We start from the raw sequence: 20,782 nt of genomic DNA, 5'->3' as shown, positions 1-20,782 counted from the left end.
TTGTCATACATTTTCTATTCCACTCTCTGCCTCTCCATTTGTCTCACACTTTTATCACTTCCATCATCGCGCCATGCCCTAGTTTGCACGTAGTCACTTGGAAAGTCTGACCAGTTGCACTTGGATTCACAGAGTCGGAACCAATTGTTTGCAGTGTGAAATCTGATTTATTTTCCATCTAATTATGCTTGGGTCAACAAGATTGGTGGCTGGATGATTGCCAGAAGCCAACTCAATGACACAATCCCGGGAGAGTAACAAGTCTGTCAGTGTAACAGCAATACACAGACCTCTATTAGGCCATTGTCGTTTGACAAACTACCAATTGAACCATCTAATCTGCATCCGTAAAACTAGACCGGTAATAATGAATGCTGTGGATATCTTTAGAAAGTGTATTCCAATTTTGAATTTTGTGAATGCATTGTCAATGATTTTAAAAGGTTATCCAGACAATTAAAAAGGAAAAAATAATCCAATCTCTTTTAACATTAAAAACATATAACGGTGCCACACCCCCTTCACCCCCCCAATGTCTGTGCCGAACATGATGCCAGGTTAAATTAATCTCCTCTGCTTGCATGTGATCCATGCATTCTTTTGCCCATGCATTCCCTGCATATGCATGTGCTCTAAGAAGCCTCTTAAACACCATTGTCATTCTTGCTTCCACCACTACCCCTGACAGCGCATTTCAGGCACTCGCCACTCTGTGAAAGAAAAATCTTGTCCTGCATAATTCCTCTAAACATTGCTCCTCTCCTCCTTAAAGCTATGTCCGTTCGTTTTTGACATTTCACCTCTGGTGTAAAGGATTCTGACTGTCTACCTTATCTATGCCTCTCATAATTTAATGTATTTCTACCAAGAATATAGTTCCATTCAACTAAGACCCTCGGGATCTCATGGAAGCTAATTATTTCTATTCTCCTTTCCTTTCCCATACTGACCCACCTTTCTGTCCTGTGCCTCCTCCATTGTCAGTGAGACTACACGCAAACTGGAGGAACAGCACCTCGTGTTCCGTTTGGGTAACTCACAACCCAGCGGTATGAACATTGGATCCTCCAATGCTTCTCATAACCCCCCCCCCCCCCACACATTTTCCAGCAACCTGCCACCCCTCCCCCTCCCCCCTCCCACCTTCCCTCTCCTGAACCCCACCTGGACTCTCACCTATTTCTCCCCACGACTCTCCCCTTCCTGCCGAGTTCCTCCCTCTGGCTTTATAATCTGCAACTTTTCAAACATGTCTCACAAACCTTCCTTCCTTTCTTATCTATGGCCTTTGTCCCAACAGCTGACTATCAAAATCCCCCTCCCTCACCCATGTCGACCAGGTACTGCCAGTGGCGGTCTGGCAGGGTGTCAGCTTGCCCGATGGCAAGTGGCCCCTGATGAAGTGGCCCCCCTATATCAAGTGGGCCCCTGAAGAAGTGGGCCCCTTTTGTCTCCTGGCAACCAATATTTTTAGACCCAGTCTGCCACTGGGTACTGCTTCTCCCTTTTCCAGGTTTCTTCTCCCCTCTCTCCCCCAACCCGCACCCTCCCTATAGTCAGTCTAAAGAAGAGCACCTTTGACTGTGTAGCACGTAACAAACATACCTCAGTGACAATGATATAAACTATACTAAAACTAAGGCCCAAAACATCACCTCTTCATGTGTAGAAATAAAGAACTCCAGGTGCTGGTTTGTACCAAAGATAGACACAAAGTGTTTGAGTAACTCAGCTGGTCAGGCAGCACCTCTGGAGAAAAAGGATGGGTGACGTTCAGCGATGTTTCAATCATAAGTAGAAACAGGCCCTTCAGACTGAAAGAAGGATTCCAACCCAAAATGTCACCTATCCTTTTCCTCCAGAGGTACTGCCTGACCTGCTGAGTTACTCCAGCACTTTGTCTCCTTTTTGCGTTGACTTTTAAACTTTAGATATATAGCGTAGAAACAGGCCCTTCGGCCCACTGAGTCCATACCGACCAGCAATAAATTCATACACCAGCACTATTGTACACACTAGGGACAATTTGCAATGTACAGAAGCCAATTAACTTACAAAGCTGCACATCTTTGGAGGGTAGGAAGAAATCTGATCACCTGGAGAAAACCCACACGGTCACAGGGAGAACGTACAAACTCCGTACAGACAGCACCCGTAGTCAGGATCGAACCCAGTCTCTGGCACTGTAAGGCAGTAACTCTACCACTGTGCCACCCATGATTGAATGTTTTTTTATATTAATATTTAGTTTTGGGTACTAGTATCTCCCAGAATACTAAATCTTGGCAGGATGAAGTGAAACACTATAACCACAATTCCCAGATCAATTGCAACTCTTCAAAAATCTGACCATTGTGAAATAAAAGTCAAATTTGCTGGAATTTTATTTTAACAAAGGTCATATTGCAAAATTTCTCCTTGTATATGTGTTTCAGATCATGTTCTGCAATAGGTTGTCCTTGTGTATTCCCTAATCTCCACTGGAAGTGGTCCTTCAGCATGTTCAATCCATACTAGTTCTATTAAGAGTTACTAGAATAATGCCTGGGTTAGAAGGCATTGGCTATAGGCGGAGATTGGACAGACATTGATTGTTTTCTCTACAATGCCAGAGGTTGAGGGGAGACCTGGTAGAAGTATGTAAAATTATGGGAGGCATAGATAGGATGGACAGTCAGAATTTTTATCTAGGGTGGAAATCTCAAAGATTAGAAGGCATAGCTTTAAGGTGAGAGGGGAAAGTAAAAAAAAATAAAAGTGCAGGGCATGTTTTTTTACAGAGGGTGGTGGGTGCCTGCAACATGCTGTCTCGGGTGTGGTGGTTTGGGCAAATACAACAGTGGCACTTAAGGGCTTTTGGATAGGCACATGGATATGCAGGGAATGGAGGGATATGGATCATATGCTGGCAGGTAAGAGTTGGTCTTGGCATCATGTTCGGCATAGACAATGTGGGCCCAAGGGCCTGTTCCTATGCTGTACTGTTCTATGTTACATGTTTTAAGAGCAATCCAGCTTGTCCCAATTTCTTGCTCTTTCCCCAACCCTGTCAACTTTTTAAAACTATATGTAAAAAGCATGCAGTTTATTAACCAAGCTTTTTGTGTTAAGTCCCCTTATCGCAATGTAGTTCTGATAAATGATCACGATGTTTTGGTTTATTGCAGATTCCCAATTCCCAATTGACATTGTTTCCGTGAAGAAAGATCATGATTTTCTTGACAAAGATTTCATAGAACCACTTTGTAGGTAAGGAGTGAAACACAATTTATTCAGTTTAACTGTAAATGAAATAGGAGTTCCTCATTTTGAATCAAATTGCAATTTTGCCTTCACCATTTCAGTCTCTGTTAACCCAATATAGATTTTATGAAAGGATGGTGGCAGCAAACTATAGCCACAAAACCATATCCTGGATATATTATATCAGCATACGATTCACATTCTCTATGAACAGGGAATATATTTTATAGCATGCTATCATACCCATATGTTTATCGATACAGCATAAAAATAGGCCCTTCAGCCCACTGAGTCAATGCCGACGAGTGATCATCTGCACCATTACACCATAAGAAAGTCCACACAGGCAGCGTCCATAGTCAGAACTAAACCCGGGTTTCTGGCGCTGTAAGGCAGCAACTCTACCGCTTTCAGCAGTGTATTTTGTGCATCTGTTGAGAATTCAGATGACAAACAAAGCTCTGACTGTTACCCATGTAGAACCATTACATTGTGAACAGAGGGCCATATACAATCGATTTCTGTGGTGGTAGAATATATCTGAACAATACAGATTTGTCATTATCTTTGGAAATGATGAGGGCACTGTGATCAACGTCACTCTTCTGCTCTCTGTGAGAAGACTGGATCTTTGCTCGTTATAACTGGAGCCAGGATTTAGCCATAAATGCCATGTGTCTTTTCTTGCCATCGAGTGCCAAAATCAGCCTTTTTTGGCCGTTTTTCTAAAAGGTCGTGCTATTTTCTCTAGTTGTACTGTGAGTACAATGACGTTTTCTATGTGAACACGTTAATATTAATGTTATTATTAACGTGTTAACATAGTATAACTTACAATAAATTTTCCACCACCGGGGCGAAACCCAGGGTGCCACCCGGGTCGTTCATTCATTCGTGCCGCTGCCCGCTGGTTCAGTTTTCTCCAAGATCGATTTAAGAAAGAACTGCAGGTGCTGGAAAAATCTACGGTTTCTCCAGCAAAAAATGCTGGGGAAACTCAGCGGGTGAGGCAAGCATCTATGGAGAGAAGGAATACGTGATGTTTCGGGTCGAGACCTTCAGACTGATGTGGGGGGGGGGGGGGGGGCGCAGAAAAAGAAAGGAAGAGGCAGAGACAGTAGGACCAGAAGGAGAGCTGGGGAGGGGGAGGAAGGAGAAGACAAGGGCTATCTAAAATTAGAGAAGTCAATGTTGATACCGCTGGGGTGTAGACTACCCAAGTGAAATACCCATGCTTGTCTCCTCACTACATTTACTGCTGGCTCCAGTCGCAAATCTACTGAAAGACTGTGCGGCTCAGCTGGCGGAGCCTCTCCAGACCTAACCTAACCTATTTTCAACCTAAGTCTCCAGTCAGGGAGGGTACCAGGTCTGTGGAAAACATCATGTCTCGTGCCGGTTCCCAAAGCCGGGCGGCAGACCGAGATCAACGACTACAGACCGGTGGCCCTCACATCTCATATCATGAAGACAATGGAGCGGCTACTCATTCGTCTCCTGAGACCACAAGTCCAGCACGCACTCGACCCACTACAGTTTGCGTACCAGGAGAACATTGGTGTGGATGACGCAGTCCTCTACATGCTGCACCAGATCTACTCCTTTTTGGACGAACCAGGTGGCTACATGAGGATTATGTTCTTCGACTTTTAAAGTGCGTCCAACACCATCCAACCCCTGATTCTGAAAGACAAGCTTGAGAAGATGGGGGTGGACTCCACCTTTATCTCCTGGATATACAACTACCTGACGGGTCGACCACAGTTTGTTAAGCTGGGGGACTGTGTTTCCGGGACAGTGGTGTGCAATGTTGGAGCCCCACAGGGAACAGTTCTGGCCCCATTCCTCTTCACCCTGTGTACTGCAGACTTCAATTATAAGTCTGACACATGCCACGTACAGAAATATTCAGATGACACAGCGATTGTGGCATGTGTAAGGAACGGGCATGAGGAGGAATACAGGGACTTGACCAGTGCCTTCTGTGTCTGGAGTAAAGAGAACTGTCTCATCCTGAATACAACCAAGACTAAAGAGATGGTGGTTAACTTTGGCAGGTGGTTAACTTTGGTCATTTAATGTAGTATACCTTTATATTATTATTTTTAACCATATTTTGGTGGTGGAAATAAATGTCTTTTAATGCCTTTTTTGTCAATAAATGCCTTTTTCGTGTCTTTTTTGTAATTTTATTATGCCTTTTTGCCTGCCTATTTTTGAGTTTATTAGTGCCTAAACAGCTTGGCTCTAGTTATAACTGTGTGGGTGTCACTCTGCATTGTAGGTCAGACTCTGTCATCCCCTCCCCCCATTAACCTCTTTATATTGCAGATCCTGAACTTTTGTATCCCGGAGAAATATAAGATAATAATTTAACCCTCAAATTGTTATCTCCCTGCCTTTTACTTCCTACATTGAACTTAATATAATTGCTTTATCAGCAGCTGTTGACATGACAACTGGAGATGCAGGATACATTCTGCCTTATCAGCTTTGCTCTGCGAATAAAAGAATTGCAAATTGTATTGAGGTGATTACTCAAGCTACAATTTCTGGCTTCACAGGTTCTTGTTCAGAATATTCTGCAGGAAAAAGGGGATGCAATATTTTTGGAAGTGTTAACCTGAAAATCCAAATTAACGCGGATAGAATTTCATCTTTGTAACAGACTTTTTGTTGCAAAGATACCAGGCATTCATGTGATGCAGATAGACAGACTAGGAGGAAATCCATAGCTATAAAAAAACGCGGGCAGATTTTATATTTGTAACAAATGCACAGATAATATCCATGTGTATTTTGGGGATTGTTTTTATTGAGTGTACAAAATTGGGTGTTGCAACACATTAAAAATGAATTATTTTTTTTCAATTTAACCTGCCGTCATCACCAACATATGTATATAAGATGATCTTCTTCATCTTTAACTCCAACCAGTCTTTGTTGGACGATATGCACAATATATATTTTTTTCCAGTTTCACTCCAGAGTAACCATTTCTAGACAGAGCAATTCAATACATTTTGCACTCTTGGAGTCAGAGTCACATAGCAAAGATGCAGGCCCTTTGGCCCAACTCGTCCATGCTGACCAAGATGGCTAATCTTAGCTAGTCTGGCATTTATGCGCAACAATTCCATAGACAAAGTCCAATGTCCACATGGGGTAAAGATGAATCGGACTGTAACCTAGTCTATGGAAGGACCATTCAGACGCCTGATAACAGAAGAAAAGAGATTGTTAGAGTCATACGGCACGGAAACAGGCACTTCAGCCCAATTCACCCACGCCAACAAGATGCCCTATCTAAGCTGGCCCCATTTTCCTGTGTTTGGCTCGTATACCTCTAAACCTTTCCTATCCATGTTCCTGTCCAAATGTGTTTTAATTGTTAAAGTACCTGCCTCAACTACCTCCTCTGACAACTTGTTCCATATAGCCTACCACCCTCTCTGTGGAAAAAGTTGTCCCTCAGGTTCCTATTAAATCATTTCCCCATCACCTTAAACATATGCCCTCTGGTTCTTGATTCCCCAACTCTGGATAAAAGACTCAGTGTATTCACCCTATCTATTCCCCTCCTGATTTTATACACCTATATAAGAATAACTCTCATCCTCCTGTGCTCCAAAGAATAAAATCCTAGCTTGCCCAACCTTTCCCTATAGCTCAGGCCCTCGAGTCCTGGAAACATTCTTGTAAATCTTATCTGCAATATCTCTAGCCTAAACTTTACACTAACCAATGCACTCGGTAGTCTGTCAATTAAGAGTCACTGCAAACTGCAGCAAAAAAACAAAGAGCTGGAGGGACTCAACGGGTCAATCGACTTTGATTTGCTCAAGATTCCAGCATTTGCCATTTCTTGTATCTCCAAGAAACAGGCCTGTTACCAGGCACCACTAACGTTATTCAAATTACATCTTGTCCTTTGCTTCCCTTTGCATTTCATGAAAATATTACATTTGCAACTTAATTGTGCATTAAACTTGCAACAAAAGTTATCGAATAATTAATAGATTCAGTATCCTGTTAAATGAGAAAATGGCTCCCGCCAAGAAACAAAATTACTTCATTTCTTCAGCCAAAATTTAAATATTTTTTCCTATTTTCTTTTCTTTTGCTCTCAACCAAAACCTTTTCTCACTCTCTACATCTCGTCTATCCATTTTGACCTTGAATTCACTAACCATAATATACACTTGTTTCTTGTTACTTTCTCTTTTCAGTCTTTAATTCTCATTTGTTAAGAAAATGCTTTGTTTGTTGCATTTATATAAAATTATGAGAGGCATAGATAGAGCAGATAGTCAGAACCACTTTGCCTGGGTGGAATCATCATAGACTCAAGGGCATAGCTTTAAGATGAGAGGGAGTTTAAAGGAGATGTGCAGGGCAGGTTTTTTTACACAGAAGGCAGTGGGTGCGTAGAACGTGCTGCCGGGGTCATTGTAGGCCGAAGGGCCTGTTCCTGTGCTGTACTGTTCTGTCTTCTCTGTGCTCTTTCAGTGTCACTGTGACCTTAGTGTCTCTTGTTTCCTCAAACTAATCATGTTTTCAGTTCTGTAAATCTGGCTCGCGTTGTATGTTATAATATGCCCACTGAAACAAAATCTGTCCCTCTATTTCTGAAGAGATTTGAAATTTGGTATGCACTCAAAGAGTATTCCTCATTGTGTGCTAGCTAAAGGCCTAACAGACTGAGAGAAGACATGTCATATCCAGTTGTATTCCCACCCCGATACGCACACATTTCTCCCACCATTCCCCACCCAACCAAATCACCCTGCTCCTTTCCCCCCCTACACACTTCTCCCATCCCTGAGTCCCCTATTCCCCCTCCTTTTACATTTCACTCCTTTTCTCTCCCCATCTGAAACCCTTTTGTCTCCTTCTCACATCTAGCCTTCGTCACTTACTCAACCCATCTGCCAAACAAACCTGTCATCCCATCCCCTTCTGTGACTACCTCTAGTTTCCCACTCCCAGACTCTCAGTCTGAAGAAGGGTGTTGACCTGAAACGTCTCCTATTCGTTTCCTCCAGAAATGCTGCCTGACCCACTGGGTTACTCCAGCATTTTGCGTCTATCTTCAAAACCAGCATCTGCAGTTTCTTCCTACCCAATTTGTCTGCTCCACAGCAAAATCTCCTCAAGTTATGCCTACTTTGAAGATGTTCTCCTCTCTCTGATGAGAGTTCTGCAATACCATCTCTCGCTGCACCCCCTCTGTGAATACCTCTAGTTTTCCTCTCCTCTGACTCAGTCTTGAGATGGGTCTCGACCCAAACGTCACCTTTTTATTTTCTCCTGACCCACTGCCTGACCCACTGAGTTACTCCAGCATTTTGTGTCCACCTAGTGCCAGGCTTTGTCCCTCCCCCTCCACTACATCAGTCTGAAGAAGAGATCTGATCCAAAATGTCGTCAGTCCATTCCCTCCTCAGATGCTGCCTGAGTTGCTCCAGCACTTTGTGTTTTGCTCAGTAGTGTACTCACTTGGTTCTAGTACCATACCTTATTGTGTCTTGTTAATCTTTTTGGCCTCTGCTACACAGTAACTTTCCTCGGGCACAAGCTCCACAGCTAAAGTTGGCCATCTCCTGTACCTATTCCTTTTCTCCAGAGATACTGCGTGACCTGTTGAGTTACTGGACGAGTACTGCAAAACCTGGCGCCTAAAACCAAGCCCAGCAAAAACGGTCTCTAGTGTGTTCCACCTCCATAATGCAGAAGCCACAAGAGAACCAAACATCTATCTGAGCAGGACCAAACTGAAGTATGCCCCCACTCCAACCTACCTCGGAGTGACCCTTGACAGGACCCTATCCTTCAAGGAACATCTTAAAAGAACAGCAGCTAAGGTGAAGTCCAGAAACAATCTCCTCAGTAAGCTTGCTGGCTCAAAGTGGGGGGCAGCAGCCCCCACACTGCGCATTTCAGCACTAGCCCTTGCATTTTCTTCAGCCGAATATTGTGCCCTGTTTGGTCCAGGTCATCCCACACACACCATGTGGATACCCATTGAACTCAACAATGAGGATCATCACAGGAACAATCCGCTCAACACCACTCCCCTGGCTCCCCTGTCCTATCCAAACATAGCCCTCCACACATCCGGCGAGTAGTCATCACTCAAGGATGCTCCAAAGACCAAAACTCCCCTCATCTGCCAATTCACATTGGACCTCTTCAACCCACCCCAACTGCTCGACTTCCATCTAGAGACCAATTTGGAAGAACCCACCACCAGCTGATTTCACCATCCAATCAGCTTGGAAAAGGGAATGGGAGTCAAGGACGTCCCAAATAAACACTCTGGTGTCAGACCCCACCCTACCGGTCCCTGGCACCAATCCTCCCAAGGAAGCAGTGGACGACGCTGAATAGATTCAGGACTGGACATGGCCCCTGCTTGGCCAGCCTTCACAAATGGGGCAGCAGTCCAACCCCATGGTGTGCTTGTGGAGAGCAGCAAACAATGCAACACATCATTGAAGCATGCCCTCAACAAAGACTCAAAGGAGGACTTGTCACCCTTCATACAGCAGATCAAGAGGCAACTGCTTGGCTAAAGGACTTTGCATTCGCTAAATAAATAAAAATGATTCCAGAAAGACCATAGTGGTTTAATAGCTGATCAACAAGTCTCCTAGGATTGTGAAAAACCAAACACACATTTACTGTTGATTCTGGAGAAAGGCAGTGAGATTCCAGTAGACTCACCCACTCACTTAGTTGAGGCTTAATTTGCATCTCGCACAAAACAAGAACAGTGCTAAACGCGTTAATCAGCCTGGATTGTACATCTCATCGAGGCATTCCAGTTTGTTGCTTAGACAATGAGTTACATTCTGCAAATCTAAAGAGCCATTGCAGTATAATTTACATTCTGCAATCTAAGAGCCACTGCAGTAATTTGTGCAGTCTCTTTATTCTCTATTTGCAGAATCACTTTTGATCTTGTAAACTCTGTGTAAGACTATTGGTATAAAAACAAAAAATGCAAGGAATGTGCATCTTTTTGGTAAACCCTGTGGTGCAGCGGGTAGAGCTACTGCCTCACAGCGCCAGAGACCCGGGTTTGATCCTGACTATGGAGTCTGTACGAAGTATGGACATTCTCCCTGTGACTGCTGGGTTTACTCCGGGTGTTCCGGTTTCCTCCCATATCCCAAAGACATGCAGGATTGTTGGTTAATTGGCCCTCTGTAAATTGCTCCTTGCGTGTAGGGAGTGGAAGAAAAAGTGGGATTAACAGAACTAGTGTGAACGGGTGATCAATGGTCAGAAGAACTGTATTGGGAGAAATGGGTGAGCACACATGCAGAGCACAGGTAAGGGGAGGGAGGAAGAGGGGTAGCAATAGCGGAGACCCAGAACAGAAAGTTCAGAATGGGATGGGGAGTTAGAATGGTGAGTGGCTCTTTCCCAGCAACTTTCCCCTGCAACCGCAGAAGATGTAACTCTGATCCCTATACCTCCTCCCTCACCTCCAACCAGGGACCCCAACAGTCCTTCCAGGTGCGACTGAGGTTCACATGTACCTCCTCTACCCTCAACCACTGCAACCGATGTGGCCTCCTGCACATCGGCGAGACTGAGCGTTTACTCGATCATTTTGCTGAACATCTAGGCTCAGTCCGCTTACTGGATCTTCCGGTTGCAAACAATTTTAACTCCCCTTCCCATTCTGACCTTTCTGTCCTGGGGCTCCTCCATTGCCAGAGTGAGGCCACACACAAGTTGGATGAACAGCACCTCATATATCACCACTATATACCCAGTAGTACGAACATTAAATTCTCTAACTTTAGATAACTTCTATAGGCACTCTCCTCCCCCCGTCCTCTCGCACGCCCCTCCCTGCCCCCTTCCTCCACTAACCATATCCAAAGTTCGTAACGATGTATCCCTCTTGGGACCATATTGTCCCTTACCAACAATCAGCCTATCGGGGATCCTCCCTGCTTGAGATCATCTGCGAGCCCTGATTTGTCCTGGTCTTTATTTGCTTCCAGTAATCCCCCCCCCCCCCAATCAATCTGAAGAAGGGTCCCAGCACGAAAAATCAGCCATCCGTTTTCTCCAGAGATTCCGCCTGACTGGCTGAGTTACTCCAGCACTTTGTGTCTTTCTTTGGTTAATGGTTGTGCCTGACCAATTACAGCCATGCAACAACAAAACTCCAGAAAAAGGGCAACCCGCTGGCATCCAGATGCAACGGGTTCACTGGGTACTAAAGGGCAAAATCAGCATGGCTGTGTGAAGCGGAAATCTTGTCTGATGAATTGAGGGACCAGCCCCTCATATTTTGCTTGGGTAGTTAAGAGGGAGAGATAGATCAGCCATGATTGAATGATGGAGTAGACTAGTAGACGATGGCTTGAATGGCCTAATTTTTCTCCTATGACCTATGAATTTATAAACTGTCTGGACAGGTCTGATGGAATCGTTGTTTAGACCAGTTCCATAAGATCAGGCCATAGGAGCAGAATTAGGCCATTTAGCCCATCGAGCCAGCTCTGCCATTCATGGTTGATCTATTTTTTTCCTCACAACCCCATTCTCCTGCATTCTCCCTGTGATCTATGACTATTTTACTAATAAGGAAACAGTTAACCTCTGCTTTAAAATTACCAAACGACTTGGCCTCCATAGCCGTCCGTGGCAATGAATTACACAGATTTGGCACCCTCGGGCTAAAGACATTCCCCCTCATTCTAAAGGCACATCCTTTTATTTTGAGGTTGTGCCCTCTGATCCGAGACTCTCCCACACAAATACCCTGGGGTGGCACAGTGGTGCAGTAGGTAGTGCTGCTGCCTCACTGCTCCGGGGACCTGGGATTGATGCTAACTTCCAGCCTGAAGTAACTTCATTGGCAAAAAGATCCTAACTTCAGTGCAGACACTGAATAGACAACAGATGCAGGAATCTAGAGCAAAAAAGAAATTGCTGGAGGAACTCAACAGGTCGGGCAGCATCTGTGGAGGGAAGGAAGGAATTATTAATAATTTGTGTTGAATCCCTGAATCAGGATCCTATTGATGCAGGGTCCAAACCCAAAATATTGATAATTCTTTTTCCACTTTGTTTTTGTTTTGTTGTCTATGCAAAAAGCAGTTCAGTGCTTATTGAGGTAATTGAATCCTTTATTTGTCATTCAGACCTTTCGGTCTGAACGAAATGTTGTTGCCTGCAGCCATACAAGTAATAATAACAACACACAATAAACACAAATTAACATCCACCACAGTGAGGTCACCAAGCACCTCCTCACTGTGATGGAGGCAAAAGTCTTAGAGTTACTGTCTCTTCCCTCCTCTTCTGAGTATAGAAGTTGGGATGTAATGTTAAAATTGTACAAGGCATTGGTGAGGCCAATTCTGGAGTATGGTGTACAATTTTGGTCGCCTAATTATAGGAAGGATGTCAACAAAATAGAGAGAGTACAGAGGAGATTTACTAGAATGTTGCCTGGGTTTCAGCAAACTAAGTTACAGAGAAAGGTTGAACAAGGTTAGGGCTTTATTCTTTGGAGCGCAGAAGGTTAAGGGGGGACTGTGATAGAGGTTTTTAAAATGATGAGAGGGATAGGACAGAGTTGACGTGGAAAGCTTTTCCCACTGAGGAGTAGGGAAGATTCAAACAAGGGGACATGACTTGAGAATTAAGGGACTGAAGTTTAGGGGTAACATGAGGGGGAACTTCTTTACTCAGAGAGTGGTAGCTGTGTGGAATGAGCTTCCAGTGAAGGTGGTGGAGGCAGGTTCGTTTTTTTATCATTAAAAATAAATTGGATAGTTATAGGGATGGGAAAGGAATGGAGTGTTATGGTCTGAGCGCAGGTATATGGGACTAGGGGAGATTATGTGTCAGCACGGACTAGAGGGGTCGAGATGGCTGTTTCCGTGCTGTAATTGTTATATGGTTCTCCCTCTGCGCTGAGGCGATACCCCACCGGGCGATGGTAAGTCAGTCCCGCGGTTCAAGCTCCGCGGCCCGGGGGTGGTCGAAGCTGTCCAGCGGACGCAGCTGTTGCCACGGGAGCTCCGGAAAACGGGCACCAGCCTGTGACCTGCGAGCTCCCGACGATGTCGTCCACTTGCCCGCGGCCGGCCCCGGATTACTACCCAGAATAATTCCCGATGTTAATATTTGTTTTTTTATTAAACATGAAGCTTATTTTTCAGAGTAATGCCTGTCAGCAGAGATTATCCGTTTAAACTAAAGATTGAATATCAGTCCAGAGGAGTGAGGATTGATGGAGACACAAGGAACTGCAGATGTGTGTTTATTTAAAAAAAAGAGATAAATGCTGGAGTAACTGAGCATCTATTGGAAGTAGAAATAAATAACTGCAGATGCTGATTTATACCAAAGATGGACCCACATTGCTGGCGTAACTCAGTGGGTCGGACAGCATCTCTGGAGAAAAAGTAACTTTTCTGGTCTGAAGAAGCATCCAGACCTGAAATGCCCCCCATCCTTTTTCTCCAGAGATATTGCCTGACCTACTGAGTTACTCCAGCAATTTGTGTCTTTTTCTGTTTTTTAATCCATCCTTTCAAATAAACTTTCATTTTTATTCTAACCTGGACTGAAGATGCTGAAGTTCACCAAATATTAGAATTGCCTGAGATTTGGTAATCTTATTAATCACATTCTAGTGACGAGTTCTCAGCAGTGTTTGCGCACAGCCTCAATGTTTATTCAATTCCAGTCACCAGTTTACTCTGATTTTATGGATTAGCAATCTATAGGGTGCTAACAGTTGTGATAATATCAGCGTGTCTGAGTGGCTTAGAAAGGAGGTGTTGATCAGTTCACCATTTCTAGTATACATCAGACCCGGAGACCATTGCCACTTCCTTATCGAAGATAGACACAAAAATACCAGCATCTGCTGTTCCTTCCCACACACCTCGGCCACTCCGTTATCGTTGACTAGACTGACTTTAATAGGCAGCAAGGCAACCGCGCGCTCGAAAATACTTCGTCAGGAAGGACAATTGACGCTGCATTGCAGTGAAAGTACCTGGTGATCGATGTTTGTTGTAGATATAGGCCAGCGAAATCCACACCCACACGCAATGTTAGTGCACGGAGTACCTGAACCGAATAGTAAGTGTGGATGTTTTGATCAGTGTCTGCACCCCACTGGTGCACAGAGCCGTGATCTGTGCTCTAAACGATCCTCAGCGTGAAATGTTACTGCGCAGCAAAATAATCTTCGGTAATTCCCCCTGTTAATATTTGGGTTCGGTTTTTGTATTTTTGGGGGGGGGGGGGGGGGTCGGATCAGTGTGTTAATAATAGCGATTAATTAACTGAAGGGATTTCTGCCGTTTCAGCTTTAGACGGCGACTGAAGAAAATTGAATTTTAACATGTTGGATTTTGTTTTGTTTTCAGGCGACTGAACACATTGAACAAGTGCACGTCTATGAAAATAGATATCAGCCTTCCCAAGAAAAAAGTAAGGACGTATCTCTTAATCTGAGGAAGGGTCTGGGTCTGGGTCTGAAGAAGGGTTTCGGCCCGAAACGTTGCCTATCTCCTTCGCTCCATAGTTGCTGCTGCACCCGCTGAGTTTCTCCAGCATTTTTGTCTACCTTCCCTTAATCTTCTATTGGCGTGTGCAGCTACTGGCAATATATGGTATCATAAAGAATAATCTTAAATGAACCATATTTGGTGTCACAAATGGTTTATGGTGCTTGTCAATGCTGTCGGAGGCAATTTTATTGCAATTGGTAAGCAGCATTAAATTTATAATATAAAAATGGGATGCTTATTTCACATGAGTTTGTAATATTCTTTCAGAGTGTTGTTATAAATCTGACCTTTAAATCAAGCTACCTGGGAAATTGAATGATCTGATCGAAAGCAGTCTGTATATCCTAGGTTTAGGTTTATGAGATTGTCACCGAGATACAGTGAAAGCCATTGTTTTGCATGCTATCCAATCAGATCAGATAATACTGTACATAAATACAATCAAGTCCATCTCAAGTACAATAGGTAGAGCAAAGGGGAAGATACAGAATGCAGAATATAGTTCTCAGCATTGTAGCGCACCAGTTCCAGAGACAAATTCCAATGTCCGCAATGGGTTTGAGGTGAATTGGACAGTAAACTTGCTTTTTGGAGGACCATTCAGATCCCTAATGGCAGTGGGGAAGAAACTAATCCTGAGTCATACAGCATGAAACAGGCCCTTCGGCCCAATTTAACCATGTCGACAAGATGCCCCATCTAAGCTAGTCCAATCGCCTGCATTATACCTCTAAAACTTTCCTGTCAAAGTGTTCTTTAAATGCTGTTACAATACCTGCCTCAACTACCTCCTCTGGCAGCTTGTTCTGTTTACCCACCACCCACGAGTGAAAAAGTTGCCCATCAGGCTCCTATTAAATCGTATCACTTGTATCACATCGTATCACACAAATGCATTTGATAAGGTCCCACATAAGAGATTAGTGGGCAAAATTAGGGCACATGGTATTGGGGGTAGACATGGATAGAGAAGTGGTTGGCAGACAGGAAACAAAGCGTAGGGATTAACGGGTCCCTTTCAGAATGGCAGGCAGTGACTAGTGGGTACCGCAAGGCTCGGTGCTGGGTCCGCAGCAATTTACAATATACATCAATGATTTGGATGAAGGGATTCAAAGTAACATTAGCAAATTTGCGGATGACACAAAGCTGGGTGGCAGTGTGAACTGTGAGGAGGATGCTATGAGAGTGCAGGGTGACTTGGACAGGTTGGGGGAGTGGGCAGATGCATGGCAGATGAAGTATAATGCGGATAAATGTGAGGTTATCCACTTTGGTAGCAAAAACAGGAAGGTAGATTACTATCTAAATGGTGTCAAGTTGGGAAAAGGGGAAGTACAACGGGATCTGGGGGTCCTTGTACATCAGGCTATGAAAGTAAGCATGCAGGTACAGCAGGCAGTGAAAAAAGCGAATGGCATGTTGGCCTTTATAACAAGAGGAATCGAATATAGGAGCAAAGAGGTCCTTCTGCAGTTGTACAGAGCCCTAGTGAGACCATTGTGTACAGTTTTGGTCCCTTAATTTGAGGAAGGACATTCTTGCTATTGAGGGAGTGCAGTGTAGGTTTATAAGGTTAATTCCCGGGATGGCGGGACTGTCATATGTTGAGAGAATGGAGCAGTTGGGCTTGTACACTCTGGTGTTTAGAAGGATGAGAGGATATCTCATTGAAACATATAAGATTGTTAAGGGTTTGGACACGCTAGAGGCAGGAAACATGTTCCCGATGTTGGGGGAGTCCAGAACCAGGGACCACAGTTTAGGAATAAGGAGTAAGCCATTTAGAACGGAGACGAGGAAACACTTTTTCTCACAGAGAGTGGTGAGTCTGTGGAATTCTCTGCCGCAGAGGGCGGTGGAGGCAGGTTCTCTGGATGCTTTAAAGAGAGAGCTAGATGGGGCTCTTAAAAATAGCGGAGTCAGGGGATATGGGGAGAAGGCAGGAACAGGGTACTGATTGGGGATGATCAGCCATGATCACATTGAATGGCGGTGCTGGCTCGAAGGGCCGAATGGCCTACTCCTGCACCTATTGTCCATTGTTACTCTCACCTTAAACCTCTAGTTTTTGATTACCATACCCTGGAAAAAAGACTTTGTGCATTCACAACATACCCTCATGATTTTGTACACCTCAAGTACAAGATCACCCCTCATCCTCCTGCTCTCCAAGGAATAAAGTCCTAGCATGTCCAACCTCTCCCTGTATCTCAGGCCCTGGAATCCTCATACAAAATCGTGCCGCATTGTGAATAAATGGCAGCTTCTACTTTAGGCTGACACTGTGGAACAGCTGGTATAGCTGTTGCCTCAGCGCCAGAGTACCGGTTTCATTCCTGACCACGGATGCTGTCTGTGTGGAGTTTGCACGTTCTCTCTGTGACTGCGTGGGCTTCCTCCGGTTGCTCCGGTTTCTTCTCGCGTCCCAACAACATGCAGGTTAATTGGCCTCTGTAAATTGCCCCTATTGTGTAGGGAGTGGATGTGAAAATTGAATAACCAGTGTGAATGGGTGATCGAAGGTCGGTGTGGACTTGGTGGGATGAAAGACCTGTCGCCACGCTGTATCTTTCAATGTTTCAGTCAAAATTTAGTTCAATTTATTGTCGCGTGGCGAGGTACAGTGAAAAACTTTTGGTGCGTGCTATCCAATCAGCGGAAAGACTATACATATTTACAATCCTGCTGCCCGCAGTGTACAGGATAAAGTGAAAAATGTTAGCTCAAGAAAAAGTCCAATTAAAGATAGTCTGAGGGTCGCCAATGAGGTAGATGGAAGGTCAGGACCATTCTCTAGTTGGTGATAGGATGGTTCAGTTGCCTGATAACAGCTGGGAAGATCTGGAGGAATGCGTTTTCACATTTCTATATCTCTTGCCTGATGGGAGAGGGGAGAAGAGGGAGTGACCAGGTGAGACTCGTCCTTGATTATACTGGTTATTCATTTATGCTGATAATCCATTTAATTCAAGCCAAGGCTATCAGCATAATCAAGGACTAGTCTCACCCCGATCACCCCCTCTTCTTCCCTCTCGCATCAGGCAAGAGGTACAGAAGTGTGAAATTCATTTAATGAATGGGAAAACATAACTCATAATTTGCATTGCTGTTGCAGAGTGAAGACTCAGATGAAGAAGAGCTGTGTGCGATTAGTGACAAGTGGACTTTTCAAAGAAGCAGCAAGAGATGGTCGAGGCTGGACGACATTGACGTGTTGTTTCCAAGACAGGATGGCCACGTGTCCGCGGGGGGCATGAAACTCAAGAATACAACCAGCAGCGAGAGCGTGTTAACGGACCTCAGCGAACCCGAGGTCTCCTCCATTCACAGTGAAAGCAGCGGGGGAAGCGACAACCGCAGTCTCGCCAGTAGAGCCGTGGAAACGAACAGTGTGGCCACGGAGCACCCGGACTGTTCCCTGCGGAACTGCGCTGAACCCGTCGCGATGCCGGATGCCATCTCGCTGCACAGTGCGTTCCCACAGACTGCGAAAGACTGCAGCTTTGGTGCCAAAGCAGAAAAGAATGCAAGAGTGAAAGCCAGGAACCTGCTAAAACGCATGGAAACGTTAAGACCCAGAGCCTCTCACAAGTTAAAGGGCTCCATGCGTTTGGGACCTTTGGTCATTAGTTCTCCCGTGCTACAGCAGGAACCGGAGTCGTTGAAGACCATGCGCTGCGTGGACATTGTCAATGGACATCTTCACAGTATGGCGAGGGATTCTACCAAGAGTGGCTTCTCATCATCCACTCAGTCGAGTAGCGACAGCCACTCCGAAAACAGCGGGAGCGCGGTGAGCACGCCGTGCTTGCAGTCAAGGAAGAGGCGCTTGAACAGCAAGCGGAGCGGCATGTATCTCGAAGACATGGACATCTTGTCGGGGGCGACCACGAGGCAAGTGGCCGACCACAACCGCCGGAATGAATTCTCCTCCCAGGAGCACCTCGTCGTTCATATCCCCAAGGATCACAAACCAGGTACCTTTCCCAAAGCTCTGTCCATCGAAAGTCTATCCCCCTCCGACAAGTGCAGCGCTGTCAACTGGCGGACTGGGAGCATCTCGCTGAGCAAGCAGAAGTGCGGCATGGGCAAGCCCAAGAGCTGCTACCCCGGGGCAAGCAGGATCAGTATCTACGACAACGTGCCAGGCTCCCACTTGTACGCCAGCACCGGCGACCTCATGGACCTGGAGAAGGAAGATCTTTTCCCCCACTTGGACGACATATTGCAGCACGTCAACGGGTTGCAGCAAATCGTGGACCATTGGTCACGGAACATCTTGCCCGAGATACAGGATGACCAGCTCTCGGTCTGCGAGCAACCCTACAGCTCCTCCAATCACCTGATGCTCGACTTCGAAAGACACTCCATGTCCGACGGTCAGATCACGCCCAGCGACCTGGATCGCGACGGGCACTCGCTCAACGAGGCGGAGGCAGTGGGAATGCGGGAACGCCGGGATTCCGGAGTAGGGGCGTCGTTAACCAGGCCCAGCAGGTGGGTAGCGAAATTGTTGGTAGTTAACTTATGTTTAACTATTGGTAGTTTAGTATAGAGATACAGCATGGAAACAGCTCTTCGGCCCACCGAGTCCGCACCGACCATCGATCACCCGTACATTAGTTCTATCCGACACACACTAGCGACAATTTACAGAAGCCAATTAACCTACAAATATATATCATATAGATATATAGATTCAGTTAGGCATTCCATTAAAATGTCAATAAAGGTCATTATTGATGGTTTCATCTCCCGAGTGCTTCATCTGTGATATTAAGCTCAAATTCCATCCCTTGAGAAAGAGAAAACATTGGGATAGAGTAACTCAGAAGGACAGGCAACGGTCCCTTTCAGACTGTGAACGTCACCCATTCCTTCGCTCCAGAAATGCTGCCTGTCCTGCTGAATTACTATAAAACTCAACCCTCTTACCGTGAAAGTGTGCCCTCCAGTCCTTGATATTTCCACCTACGAAAAAGGTCCTGACAGTCTATCCTTTGTATGCCTTTCATATTTTAATGCTGCTATCAGATCTTCCCTCATCCTCTGAAGTTCCAAAGAAAACAATCCAAGTTTGTCCAACCTCCTATTGTAGTTAATACCCTCTAATCCAGGCATCATTCTGGCATCTAAAGATAAATGCAGACATTGATATTAGTTTGTTATTCCAATTTATATTGGAATATAACCAACTTGAAATGAAAGATATTCACAAAAAAATGCACAAAATGTTGGAGTAACTCAGCGGGTCAGGCAGCATCGGTGGAGGTAGCGTTTCAGGTCAGAATGCTTCCTCGCAACTGGGAGTCTGAGGAAGGGCCCTGACCTAAAACCTCACCCATCCATGTTCCCCAAAGATGTTGCCTGATCAGCTAAATTACTCCAGCAGCTTCAAGTGTTAGATCTGAAGCCACATTGTTCCCCAGAAGTGAAATAGCGGAATGTGCAGGAATCAACTGCAGATGCTGGTTTACATCGAAAATTGAAACAGCATGAAAACAGGTCCTTCTGCCCACCGAGTCCACACTGACCATTGATCATCTGTTCACACTAGTTCTATGTTATCTCAGTTTCGGATCCACTAGGAGCAATTTACAGAGGCTAATTAACCTACAAACCTGCACGTCCTTGGAATGTGGGATGAAACTGGAGCACCCAGAGGAAATCCATGAGGTCACAGGGAGAGCGTGCAAACTCCACACGGACAGCACCCCAGGGCAAGAACGAACCCGGGTCTCTGGTTGCAATATTATAGGAAGGATGTGATTGCACAGGAGACAGTACAGTGGAGATTCACTGGGCCGTTGTCATGGATGCTGGGGTTTCGTGCTATAGAATATGATTATGGCACAACAATAAAATGTGTTAAAAATGCTAAAAGTAGTGAATTGCATGAGTTAAAGTAATCATCCCTTGATGTTATTTTTATGCCTGAAAAATAATCTTCTAAAATATTTAATTTTCAAATGATC

General features: G+C 44.9%; 1 protein-coding gene across 4 annotated transcripts in view; it reads left to right on the top strand.

Annotated features, from left to right (window-relative positions):
- Nucleotides 1–20,782, top strand: part of stard13 (StAR related lipid transfer domain containing 13) — a 363,098-nt gene that overhangs the window by 319,066 nt on the left and 23,250 nt on the right. For all 4 annotated transcript variants that reach the window (XM_033022887.1, XM_033022886.1, XM_033022889.1 and 1 more), the window contains 3 exons: nt 3,168–3,249; nt 14,661–14,724; nt 17,923–19,304. In XM_033022887.1, coding sequence (XP_032878778.1) covers nt 3,168–3,249; nt 14,661–14,724; nt 17,923–19,304 — 1,528 coding nt within the window. The remainder of the gene's footprint in view (nt 1–3,167; nt 3,250–14,660; nt 14,725–17,922; nt 19,305–20,782) is intronic.

The sequence above is a fragment of the Amblyraja radiata genome, chromosome 6 (genome assembly GCF_010909765.2).
Source record: "Amblyraja radiata isolate CabotCenter1 chromosome 6, sAmbRad1.1.pri, whole genome shotgun sequence".
Lineage (NCBI taxonomy): Eukaryota > Metazoa > Chordata > Chondrichthyes > Rajiformes > Rajidae > Amblyraja > Amblyraja radiata.
Note: the sequence above shows the minus strand (reverse complement) of the source record. Positions and strands in the feature narration are given on the sequence as shown.